Source organism: Colobus angolensis, unplaced genomic scaffold, assembly GCF_000951035.1.
Source record: "Colobus angolensis palliatus isolate OR3802 unplaced genomic scaffold, Cang.pa_1.0 Scaffold91, whole genome shotgun sequence".
Taxonomy (NCBI): domain Eukaryota; kingdom Metazoa; phylum Chordata; class Mammalia; order Primates; family Cercopithecidae; genus Colobus; species Colobus angolensis.
In genome coordinates, this window is record NW_012123043.1 from 3,397,395 (window position 1) to 3,409,969 (window position 12,575).

The 12,575-nt window shown below is 40.2% G+C and overlaps 1 protein-coding gene across 3 annotated transcripts in view; it reads left to right on the plus strand.

Annotated features, from left to right (window-relative positions):
• CAMSAP2 (calmodulin regulated spectrin-associated protein family, member 2) overlaps positions 1–12,575 on the plus strand; it is a 127,870-nt gene that overhangs the window by 11,958 nt on the left and 103,337 nt on the right. For all 3 annotated transcript variants that reach the window (XM_011931709.1, XM_011931710.1, XM_011931711.1), the window contains exon 2: positions 9,444–9,703. In XM_011931709.1, the coding sequence (XP_011787099.1) occupies positions 9,444–9,703 (260 nt within the window). The remainder of the gene's footprint in view (positions 1–9,443; positions 9,704–12,575) is intronic.

The window sequence follows — 12,575 nt, forward strand, 5'->3', positions numbered from 1 at the left end:
GATTCTCCTGCCTCAGCCTCCCGAGTAGCTGGGATTACTGGCACGTGCCACCATGCCCAGCTGATTTTTGTATTTTTAGTAGAGATAGGGTTTCACCATGTTAGCCAGGCTGATCTCGAACTCGATCTCAAGTGATCTGCCTGCCTTGGCCTCCCAAAGTGCTGGGATCATAGGCGTGAGCTGCCGTGCCCAGCAATGTATATATAACGTGTGTGTCTGCACATATATATAGGATATAAATAAATATATATAATATTTCTGAACCATTTAAGAATGTGTTAAGAGATATTGTACCCCACACTCCTTCAGTGTGTATCTCCTAAAATGAAGGATAGTTCCTGAACATAAGCTCATTTAAAAATTGGAAAATTTAACCTTGATGTGATATTATTATCTGATTCACAACCGATATTCAGATTTGCCAATTATTTTGATTTTCATTATTGCTATTTTATTTCCCAATTCAGGATCATGCTTTGCATTTAGTTGTCATGTCTCCTAAGTCTCTCTTAACCTGGAATAGTTCTTCACTCTGCCTTTGTCTTTCATGATATTAACACTTTTGAAGATGGAACACCAGCCTGGGCGTGGTGGCTCACCCCTGTAATCCCAGCACTTTGGAAGGCTGAGGTGGGCTTATCACTTGAGGTCAGGAGTTCGAGACCACCCTGGCCAACATAGTGAAACCCTATCTCTACGAAAAAATACAAAAAAATTAGCCAGTGGTGTGTGCCTGTAGTCCCAGTTACTTGGTCTTGCTTGTGGTCCCAGCTACTCGGTAGGCTGAGGCAGGAGAATTGTTTGAACCTGGGAGGTGGAGGTTACAGTGAGCTGGCATTGTGCCACTGCACTCCAGCCTGGGCAACAGAGGCAAAACTCCATCTCAAAAAAGAAACAAACACACAAAGATAGAGCACCCTTAGCTGTGTGCTGGCTGGGTATCAAGCCCCTTCCTTAGGCGTTGTCTTAGCTCTTGGCAAACTTTTGCCTTGTGTGTCTGGTATAAACAGCCAGTTCTCTGCAGGAGCTGACTGGGTGCCTCGTTCTGTGTGTTCCTCTTCTCTACTCTGGAGTGTTGCGCCCTGATTTAGCAGATGTCCCCCTCCACCCTTGGTCCAAATGACTGGGACAATGATGAGATCCCTACACAGGTGCTGGTATTGGTAGGAATACCTAGACAGTAGGAAAAAAACAAATTACACAGAGTCCTGCCCTCAGACAAGAGCTGATGGAGATCTAGGAACTGGAGACCATCTCCTAAGCTCCTACTGCTTCTGCCCTCTGGTGCACCCTGTCTTTTGGCTTTCTTCCCTCTTTCATACTTCCCTTCTTCCCTCACTTCCATTCACTCTCCCCTGCTCCTCTCTGGCAGACCCACCCCTCTACTCCTCTTGCTTGTCACTGCCATTACCACCACCACCAGTTGTCTCTCTGTCAGCAGATGTGCCCTGTTGCCTCTCTGCATAGCACCATCCCTGCATTCCACAGGAGACCTGGGTAGGGGTGCCTGAGAGGTACCCAGAGACAAATCACTTGGCAGCCAGGCAACCCCAGAGCAAAGATATGCAGACAGGTGAAAGTCTCCTTACCTCCATTTCTTCCGAGATCAGAACAGCTTGACATACTCCCTCATACACAGTGATGCCAGGAAGGCAGGGGAGGCGTGGGAAGTCTTCACCCAGTACCTGCAAAATGTCTGAGCATTATGTTGATTTTTTTCATTTATTAAAATGTACTTTTTATCTTATAAAAACAATAGGCCTGTTATTTTATAGAATGTCTCTAAATTTGGATTTGTTTAAGGTTTCTTTATTCAAATTTGATAAGGTTCAAGTTATAGAAGCCTGGTAGACTACTGCAGAAGAGATGTTGTATTCTCAGTAAATCATATCAGGGGACACATAATGTTTGTTCCAGTATAGGTGATGTTAACTTTGATCACCTGGTTAAAGTGGTATCTGCCAGTTTTCTCCATTATAAAATTATTTTCCACTTTAAGAAGTAATTTATAGGGAGGTAATTAAAAAATCCTGTTCATTAAACTGTTACCCACCATTTTATAATCCAATAATCTTGCTCGAACTGATTATTGCTGTTGATTACTATCCTTTTTTTGCATTTATTTGTTGGTATTATACCACAAGAAAGTATTTCTTTTTTTTTTTTTTTTTTTTTTTGAGACAAAGTCTGACTCTGTAGCCCAGGCTGGAGTGCAGTGATGCAATCTCCGCTCAGTGCAAGCCCTGCCTCCCGGGTTCACACCATTCTCCTGCCTCAGCCTCCAGAGTAGCTGGGACTGCAGGCACCCACCATCATGCCCGGCTAATTTTTTGTATATTTAATAGAGACGGTGTTTCACAGTGTTAGCCAGGATGGTCTCGATCTCTTGACATTGTGATCTGCCCGCCTTGGCCTCTCAAAGTGCTGGAATTACAGGCATGAGCCACCGTGCCCTGCCAAAAGAGCTTCTTTTTTAATGTGTTATTTATTTGTGTCAAGATAGACTCATTGATGCGTGTTTTATTCAGTGGGTTATAATCCTTTATTATGTATTCTGATGTTTATGTTTTCCCAGTTTTAGCCAATGGCATCCCCTTCCATCTGGATCCTGTGTTCTTTTGACATGGCTCCATTATTTGTTAGCATTTCCTTACTTTCTGGCACATACACAAAATAAAGATGTTCAAAGCGTATCTTGTACTTTCCCTGCTCCAGGCCTGGAAACATTTCTTTAAGGAACCCTGTTGCTTTTGGTAGGAAAGGTATTAGAAACCAAGATATAGCTGCTAGGCTTATTGCTAACAGTGTTATTTAGCAGACAGATAGCAAACACACACATATACATAGTGTATAGCTAAATTTATTTCTTTTGCTATCCATATTTATATAAAGAGATATGTATCTGAAACATCATGTATTTATACTAACACTTCCCTTTTCAACCAGCACCACAGAGTTCATTCTAGTCTTTCCTTTTTCCATATTTGTAACTCCCCTGGTCACTGAGAAGTCTGGCTCCCATTTTGAGTTAGGTTTCTTGGTGACATGCAAGTGAAGAGCTGAGCAGGCTGATGACTTATAAAGATCTGGAGCTCAGAAGAGGTGCTTTGGCCTCGTAGGGTAATGGGAGGAGTGGAGGTGGTAATTTAAGCTCAGGAATGCTCTACCACACTTACCATGTTGTTTGGTAATAATGTAGAGGGGAGGGAGCTAACTTTTAATTGGTACCTTCTTGGAAGGCAAGGCTCTATGTGCAGGTACTATACAGTCTTTGGTAAATATTTGAGTGCGTACTATGTTTCAGACACAGTTCCAGGTACTAATGACACAGAACAGATAAGTATCTTGCTCTCCTTGAGGTAACTTAAAGTGAGAGGAAGTAGAAATAAAATATTATGGGATAGTAATAGTTGTTATCTGGAGAATTAAACTACAGTGAGTGATTGGGTGGTCATGGAAAGGGTGTTGAGGAGGTTACATTTAACTGAGATCTGAATGGAAGAGCCAACCATTCGGTTAAGGGGAGGAACATTAGAGGCAGAAGGCCTCTAGTGTGCGGGCCAAAAGGTCTGAACCTGGCATACTCTAGCAACAGGAAGAGTTGGGTGTTTGGAACATAGTGTCCCAGGGAAAGTGGAGGAAGTTGAGGTCAGAGTAGGAGTAGGCAGCACATTTGTGGAATATGGAGAAACTAAAACTCAGAGAAGTTACTGAACTCAAGATCCCATCAAGTAAATGGCTGGGCTGGGCATGGTGGCTGGTGCCTGTAATCCCAGCACTTTGGGAGGCCAAGGCGGGCAAATCATCTGAGGTCAGTAGTCCAAGATCAGTCTAGCCAACATAGTGAAACCCCATCTCTACTAAAAATACAAAAATTAGCTGGGTGTGGTGGCACATACCTGTAGTCCCAGCTACTTGGGAGGCTGAGGCACAAGAATTGCCCGAACCCAGGAGGTAGCTACGGTTGCAATGAGTCGAGATCGCGTGACTGCACTCTAGCCTGGCGACAGAGTGAGACTCTTTCTCAAAAAAAGAAAAAAGAAAAAAAGTAAGTGGTAAAATTAGGACTCCATCGATTCTTTTAAAATCTAAAGCCTATACTTTCTCAAAGCCCAAATTTTTACCAAATTTCAGAATGAATGTAGGTAGTGAATGTAGGTAAACTGAAAACATATTTGGTTTTGAGAGGGATTGCTATCACAGAAATTAAGTGTGGCCCAGAGAAAACTAAAGTTTCTCAAAGCATGTACAAGGAGTAAATAATGATTACTAGCGCAGAATCAGGTAGTAAACTTGAGGGGGAAATTTGAAACCTGGGAGTACTTTCAGGAAAAGGCTAGTGACTAGAATTTTTTTTTAATAACATTTTTATTTATTCATCAAATCTTTCCTTACCATGTACCAGGCACTGAGTTAGGCCCTAGTGATTCTTATCATGGTAAATAAGGCAGACATGATCCTTGCCCTTTGGTCATGTGTTGGAGTATTCCTATCAGTACATCCTTGTCAACAGTGGGTTTAAACTTTTTTTTTTTTTGCCATTTTGATAACTTTCTTTGATACTTTGATAAGTATCTTGCTCTCCTTGAGGTGACTTAAACTGAGAGGAAGTAGAAATATTATCTTATGTACTACGTATTATTTTAAGTACTATGAAGTTTTAAATGTTATTGATCATCTTTATGTCTTTTGGTTAATTTCAAGTTCAGAGTCCGTGGCTTACTTTTAATTGGAGTTCTTTGAAACTTAGAAGTTCTATAATAGTAATTACTTTAGAAACTATCTTTTAGATTTGGAAAATAAGGTGATATGCTTATGATTTAGTGTGATGATATTTCTGAAATGTACTCCCCTCCTGCTTCCTGCCCCTTTATTGCTTTAAATAAATCTGTGTCACTTGCTGGAATGTGGATGCAACTGGTAGCTAACCCAGTTTTATAGAAAATTGCCTTGAGCAATACTGTCTCTACTCCCTCTACCTGTACCTCAGGCATTTCAGGTGGATGTCAATTTCAAAACTTAGGTCTAGTCAGGACTTACAGTAACATGATTAAGTTATATTCTGCTTAAGTCGTGGTGTACAAAAAAAACTCATCTCGTATCCTTTGCAGTTCTAGCAGGGGTATTTCACTCAGCCGTTCTGTCAGTATTAATTTCTTACTTTTTGTGTTCTGGAGGTTAGGGAGAGAGTGAAACCTCTTATCTTTGATTTTGCTGTTTATTTTCTAATATGCTGTTTCAGTTAATTTTTTTTTTTGAGACGGAGTCGTGCACTGTTGCCCAGGTTGGAGTGCAGTAGCGCGATCTCGGCTCACTGCAAGTTCTGCCTCCTGGGTTCACGCCATCGTCCTGCCTCAGCCTCCCGAGTAGCTGGGACTACAGGCACGAGCCACCACGGCTGATTTTTTTGTACTTTTAGTAGAGACAGGGTTTCACCGTGTTAGCCAGGATGGTCTCGATCTCCGGACCTCGTGATCCGCCCGCCTCGGCCTCCCAAAGTGCTGGAATTACAGGCGTGAGCCACTGCGCCTGGCCAGTTAATTTTTTTTTAACGTGGTACAATTCCAAACTTAAAAAATAGTCTTGTACCATTGGTAAAATAATAGACACTTTTGAAGTTTTCTCTTAAGTATATTTAGCTCTTGAAGACTTGTTTTTAAAATGACCTATTTTATATTCAGTATGAAGTTTTACATTCTCTTGAGGGCTGAAAAATCTGTTTTTGTTGTATTCTTGAAACAGTCTTTGATTGGCTATGGATCCTTTCCCTTTTCCTTGCATTGGGGTCTTTTTAAAACTTATACTTTCACAACTTAGGTTAGTGGGTGTGTTTTAATGAAATGGAAGCAACCCCTGGACTCTTGTCTTCCACCTTCCACCCTTGTAATCTGGGCACATCATTTATTATGTTTGAGCCTGTTTAGCAAGATGGTATAGAGCTATAATTCTGTACTTATCAGCTATGTGCCCCTGGGCAAGATATCCTTTCTTGAGTTCCTTATCTGTAAAATAGGGTAAGAGGGTTGTCAGGATTAAGTGACAGAATGCATGTTTAGGACTGTGTCTGACACGATGTTATAAAGGTCATGTATGAAAATGGATGTAAAGGCAGTAAATAAGTGCTGGGTGGGTATGTAGGTATGATAGATAAATTTGTAATCCTGATAATGAGCATTTACTTTTCACAGCTAATATTTAAATGCCAAATAACCATTTTTTATTGATACGGGAAATAAGAATCCATTATTTATACATTGTATAATAGTTATCTTAAAATCAAATAATTTTCCTTTTACAACTGTTCTACTAATAGTTTCTGTTTACTTCCTACAATACTAAAATGTGAATACCAGCACTATATTCTGCAATTTAAAACGGAGCTTCACCATCATGCTGAGGCAGCTATATTAAGTTTAAGGCTGGCTCACTACTGGGTAATGCAGCTATGAAGAAAGGAAAGTGTTTTCAATTATTAAATGAGGATGATATTTTTAGATGTCACCAGAATCCCAAATTGATACATCCACTCTTGACCTCTTTCCAGAGTCCTTTATCTCCAGCTGCTTATTGGATATTTCCACTTGGATATTTTTGCTATTGTTTCAAACTCAATGTCTAAAACTGAGTTTTTGATCTTGCTTTTAGAATTGGTGCTGCCTCTGATTTTCATTTTCCTGTTAGTGATATTACTGTTTCCCTCATAATGTAGGCTTGATTATTCTTGATTTCCATCTTGACCCTCTCTCTTTGCTTTATTCCTGGGTACTTTTTGTTTGTCTTTAGCAGTTAGCCTCTTATGTCCTGTACTTTCTGTTTTCACTATTGCCTTTCAACTTCATTTCCTGATATCTATATGGTAGTTTTTTATCTCTGATTTTTATAGCCATCAATGTGAAATACCAGATTGTTCCAAAACATCAGCCTTAATGTGACACTGTCCTGTAAAACTATCAGCACCTCCTTGTTAGGTAATATACAAAGGCCTCGTGTTTAAAAGATGACTATTTCTTTCAAGTCCTCATCACCAACCTCTCCCATTCCAGCTTTGCCTCTTGCTGCTTTCCCACATGAACTCTTCTCTCCACCCAGATTGTTCAGTTTGGTGTCTCTTCACATCTTTTTTTCCCTACTCTTTCTCTCCTCCCTCTCCTTATGTTTAGAAAGGCTTTTTCTTTTTTTTTTTTCTGACTAATATTCTGCTTTTTCCTGCTATTCTATTTTTTTTTTTGAGATGGAGTTTCACTCTTGTTGCCCAAGCTGGAGTGCAATGGCGCAAACTTGGCTCACTGCAACCTCTGCCTCCCAGGTTCAAGCGATTCTACTGTCTCAGCCTCCCAAGTAGCTGGGATTACAGGCGCCTGCCATCATGCCTAGCTAATTTTGTATTTTTAGTAGAGACAGAGTTTCACTGTGTTAGCCAGGATGGTCTCAATCTCCTGACCTCAGGTAATCTGCTCCCCTCAGCCTCCCAAAGTGCTGGGATTACAAGCGTGAGCCACGGCGCCCAGCCTCAATTTTTTAAAGATGAAGTTGTGTCCCCCTACTGTGATGCTCCCGCTTCTGAACTCTTAAGTACTTAATTGTTTATTTCTTTCATTTGGTGCTTAATAATTTCCTGCTTAGTATTGTCTCTAATTTCTGAATTGCTTAACTCTACCTCTCTGTCTGTTTAGAGTTTTGTAAATTACTGGCTCCTTGAGGATGAGGGTTATTTCTGATTCCTTGAATTCCTTTGAACCATGCTGGTATAGAAAATGAACACGCAATAATTATTACAATATTGTGTGAAGATATTTTTCTAAATAGTAGGAACTTTAAAAAAAACTTTAAAGTGTAAATTGCTAAGGAGTATATTAATGCTTTGTAAACAAATTTTTCTTTCTTTCTTTTTTTTTTTTTGAGACAGTCTCGCTCTGTCACCCAGGCTGGAGTGCAGTGGCGTGATCTCGGCTCACTGCAACCTCTGCCTCCCGGGTTCAAGCGATTCTCCTGCCTCAGCCTCCTGAGTAGCTGGGATTACAGGCGCCTGCCACCACGCCTGGCTAATTTTTTCTATTTTTAGTAGAGATGGGGTTTCACCGTGTTAGCCAGGATGGTCTCGATCTCTTGACCTCGTGATCCGCCCGCCTCGGCCTCCTAAAGTGCTGGGTTTACAGGCGTGAGCCACTGTGCTTGGCTACAGATTTTTCAAAGTACCGGTTTTGGTTAGTACTGTGGCATTATTGAGCTTATATTAAAGCTGCCTATTCAGGAAACAGCTAAGATCAGTGATGGGATGGCTGGCTTCAGAACCTCACTTTCTAGAGAGAAGGCAAGTGAGGAATTGGCTAGGTCTCAGGACAGAGCTATCAGGTTCTATAATTGTAGCTCCATGTTAACCTCTAACTCAGAAGCCCCACCTCTGGAGGACATACCTCATCCTTGTCCTGCTTTGATGAGGGGCATAGAGCCCAGGTAAGAAATGGAGAGGAGGAGGAAGAGATGCAGGGTAGAATAGGCAAGCAAACTTGTAAAACAATGAGAAGTATTTTGTTTCTCTTGTTTTGGTAATTTTGCTGCCATCAAATACAAATGCTTTTGCTTAAGTTGATTTGGGAGCAGATATTGGGAGAGTGGGAGTGGACATTGGAAGAGTGGGACTTGGCATTCTTAAAGGGTTGTGGTTAGCAGGAAAGAGAAACTTTGGAGGAGATTTTGGTTTCCTTCCCATCTCCCATTTCTAAACTACTACTTATGTTTTAGTCAAACTTGTGAGTTGGGTGTCCAGGAAGTCTTTTTCAGGTAGGATGGGGAGTGGTCGGTCAGTGGTAATGTGACGATATCAGTGTTTTACTAGAGTAAGGGATTTTTAAGAGTAGCTCTCTCCTAAACAATTGCTATAATTCTTTCTCAGTAGTGTCAGCAAGCTAAGCACGAAGGGAGAGATGGCAGGGGTTTTGAGGCAGAGAGATAGAATAAGTTAGGCAGTCTCTATTCTGCAGCTCATTAGCTGTAAAACTTTGGGCAAATGATTTTGTATTCTCAGGTGGCAAGGAGTAGCAGTCTCCTGAAATACCTATTGTGGTGCATTTCCATGTTGAACGCTTGCCTGTGAGGAGTGTCATTGAAATTAGTTTTTAGGAATCTTATAGTTCATTCTGTAGATTTGACTATGAATGTGGGAATACTTTCCCAAGAGCCACTAGACTCAGAAAACTTTTCTCCTTGTCTTGTAGTGCCTTTTAGGAATATACTCAGAAAATATCTTCTGTAATGGAAATTTGTATCTTTTTCTCATTCCAGGTTATATGTCAAGGTCTAATGAATCATCTTTTCAGTTAAAGGGTTATTGTTATATTTTTAGAGGGAATCTTAAATTCTATGACATAAATAATAATTATTAAATAAATTCTGTTTCTTTTATAAAAATCTTGTAAGAGAATTTTTTCCATTAATCTTTATAGAAAATGTGCCAGAGGAACTTCGAGAACCATTTTACACAGATCAGTATGACCAGGAACACATCAAACCACCTGTTGTTAATTTGCTTCTGTCGGCTGAACTATACTGTCGTGCTGGGAGTCTCATTCTCAAGAGTGATGCTGCAAAACCCCTTTTGGGCCATGATGCTGTAATCCAGGCTTTAGCACAGAAAGGTCTTTATGTCACTGACCAGGAAAAATTGGTAACTGAACGAGATCTCCACAAGAAACCCATACAGATGGTGAGTCTTTATATACCCAAGATTATTTTAAGTTTGAAGTGTGTACTTTTGAGTGTGAATGATACACTGTAAAACAGAGGGAAATGTTTTGAAATTGGATTGTGTTTTTGCCTAGAGTTTAAAAATCATCTTTTTCTTAACCTTGTTTCCAAATGAAGGAAGATTTTAACTATTTTGGAATGTTTGGTGCCATCTAATACCTCAGAGAAACAACTACATAATTTCCAACTATCTTAATGTAATTTTAATTGAAAAATTTTATTTCTTCAATCGTAGAGACTAGCTAGAAGAGATGGAAAATGCATCCTTGACTTTATCATTAGAAAAGAGTTGAGATTAATAAGTGCTCATTTATGGCTGGTCAAGGTGGCCCATGTCTGTAATCCCAGCACTTTGGGAAGCCAAGGCAGGTGGATCATCTGAGGTCGGGAGTTCGAGACCAGCCTGACTAACATGGAGAAACCCTGTCTCTACTAAAAATACCAAATTAGCTGGGCATGGTGGCGAATGCCTGTAATCCCAGTTACTTGGGAGGCTGAGGCAGGAGAAAGGCTTGAACCCGGGAGGTGGAGGTTACCGTGAGCTGAGATCGCACTATTGCACTCCAGCCTAGGTAACAAGAGTGAAACTCTGTCTCAAAAAAAAAGCTGATTTACATACTTGAATAACTTCTTGGTAAACTTCTGCATATCAGATATTTTCGTTTATTTAATAGCTTTGAACTCATTCTTGTAGAAAACACACAGGTGGCCTTTAAGCTGGCCTGGGACAATCACGCAGGAACTCTCTCATAGGCAGTCTCAGGAGATATAAATCTAAATGTTTAAGTTCATTGTATGCTGGTTCAGTTCATTGTACTGCTTTAGCTTGAGTTTCACAAAATGTGGACATTATCAAGAATGGTATTAGAAAGAAAAGTGGTTTTTCCATACTTGATTAAATCATGTCATGATTTAATCAAAGAGTAGTAGTTTTTCTTGGAAGGAAGGTAAGGGGTATATGTAGAAAAGTGTATTATAAAATTTATGAAATTATGAAATTTAGGAAGAATGAACAAAAAAATTAGTTTATAAAATTTATTACTAAATGAGGTGATGACCTGTTTTGTTTTCTGCTTTTTTTCCTTCTTTAAAGTAACTCTTTTAATATTTCTAAGTAATGGAAAATAATGTATTGATTAATTTAGTTAATGAAATTTAGTTATAGATTTACAGTACAGTTATTAACAATAACTCAAATGTGGATTATCCAGTATGAGATTGTCATCTTTCATTGATAGCTCCAAAATCACCTTATAGTTACCCTCTGACTTTGGTATACCTGCTTTGCATACATATCATATGTGAACAGTTTGCCCATACCAGGGACAAGCAGAATCTACTTTGGTGTCCTTATCAGTGTCTCATATTCATCTCCCCCAGAATCACTCCCCTAGTTGGATGCTCCAGCTTGTGATTACTTCTGCTTCCATTGTTTGAAGCCCAAGTGGATAGTTAGAAAGCACATCCATGACTTTGTGAAGCAGCATTTGCTTAGTTGCTCTTCTTTCAGATACAGATATATATGTCATAGATAACCTACTTATCCTTAGAGTGTCTATTTTAGATCCTCTAATAAGAATGAAACAAACTTAACATGTTTTCTACATTGTTTTTTTCCAGTGTAGTTTGTATGTGTGAAATACTTGGACAATTAATTATAAAATGAGGGATTTGGTAGACTGCTGATTGTGTTACTCAGGTTTCTTTCACACTTTATTGATCCTGCTGATAGCTTTGGATGTATTTTAATAGTATTTAAGGAATGTAGTTTAAATGACATAGAATCTTTTTTTTTTTGGTCTTAGATGGAGTCTCACTCTGTTGACCAGGCTGGAGTGCAGTGGCGCGATCTCGGCTCACAGCAACCTTCGCCTTCTGGGTTCAAGCAATTCTTGTGCCTCAGCCTCCCAAGTAGCTGAGATTACAGTTGTGCATCACCATGCCCAGCTAATTTTTGTGTTTTTAGTAGAGATTGGGTTTCACCATGTTGGCGAGGCTGGTCTTGAACCCCTGACTTCAAGTGATCTTCCCACCTCAGCCTCCCAGTGTGCTGGGATTACAGGTGCACAGCATGGCCAACATAGAATTTTTATCTCTAATTCTAGCTTCTATTTGTGGATTCTCTAACTTGAGAACTTGAGGCTGGGTGTGGTGGCTCACGCCTGTAATCCCATCTCTTTGGGAGGCAAAGGCTGGTGGATCACCTGAGGTCAGGAGTTCGAGACTAGCCTGGCTAACGTGGCGAAACCCTGTGTCTGCTGAAAATATAAAAATTAGCTGGGCGTGGTAGTGCGTGCCTGTAGGCCCAGTTACTTGGGAGGCTGAGGCAGGAGAATCTCTTGAACCTGGGAGGTGGAAGTTGTAGGGAGCTGAGATTCCGCTACTGCACTCCAGACTGGGTGACAGAGTGAGGCTTTGTCTCAAAAACAAACCAACCAAAGAACTTGAGAACTTCATGTTTGCCCTACATTATCTTAACCCTTTGCAGTGTCACATTTACTAACCTGTGTTTTAATTGTGTACTTTCAACTTTTATCACAATTTGATTTAAATTTTTCCAGTTGCTGTGGCATTTTGATTGATGATATTTAATATAACTATTTTCCTGAAACCGCCATGAGAAAATTTCTCAGATTACTGGTAAAAAGTTGTTCCTTAAGAAACTATTTTTTTGGCCAGGTGTGGTGGCTCACGCCTGTAATCCCAGCACTTTGGGAGGCCAAGGTGGGTGGATCACGAGGTCAGGAGTTTGAGACCAGCCTTGCCAATGTGGCAAAACCCTGTCTCTACTAAAAATACAAAAATTAGCCAGGTGTGGTGGCGGGCACCTG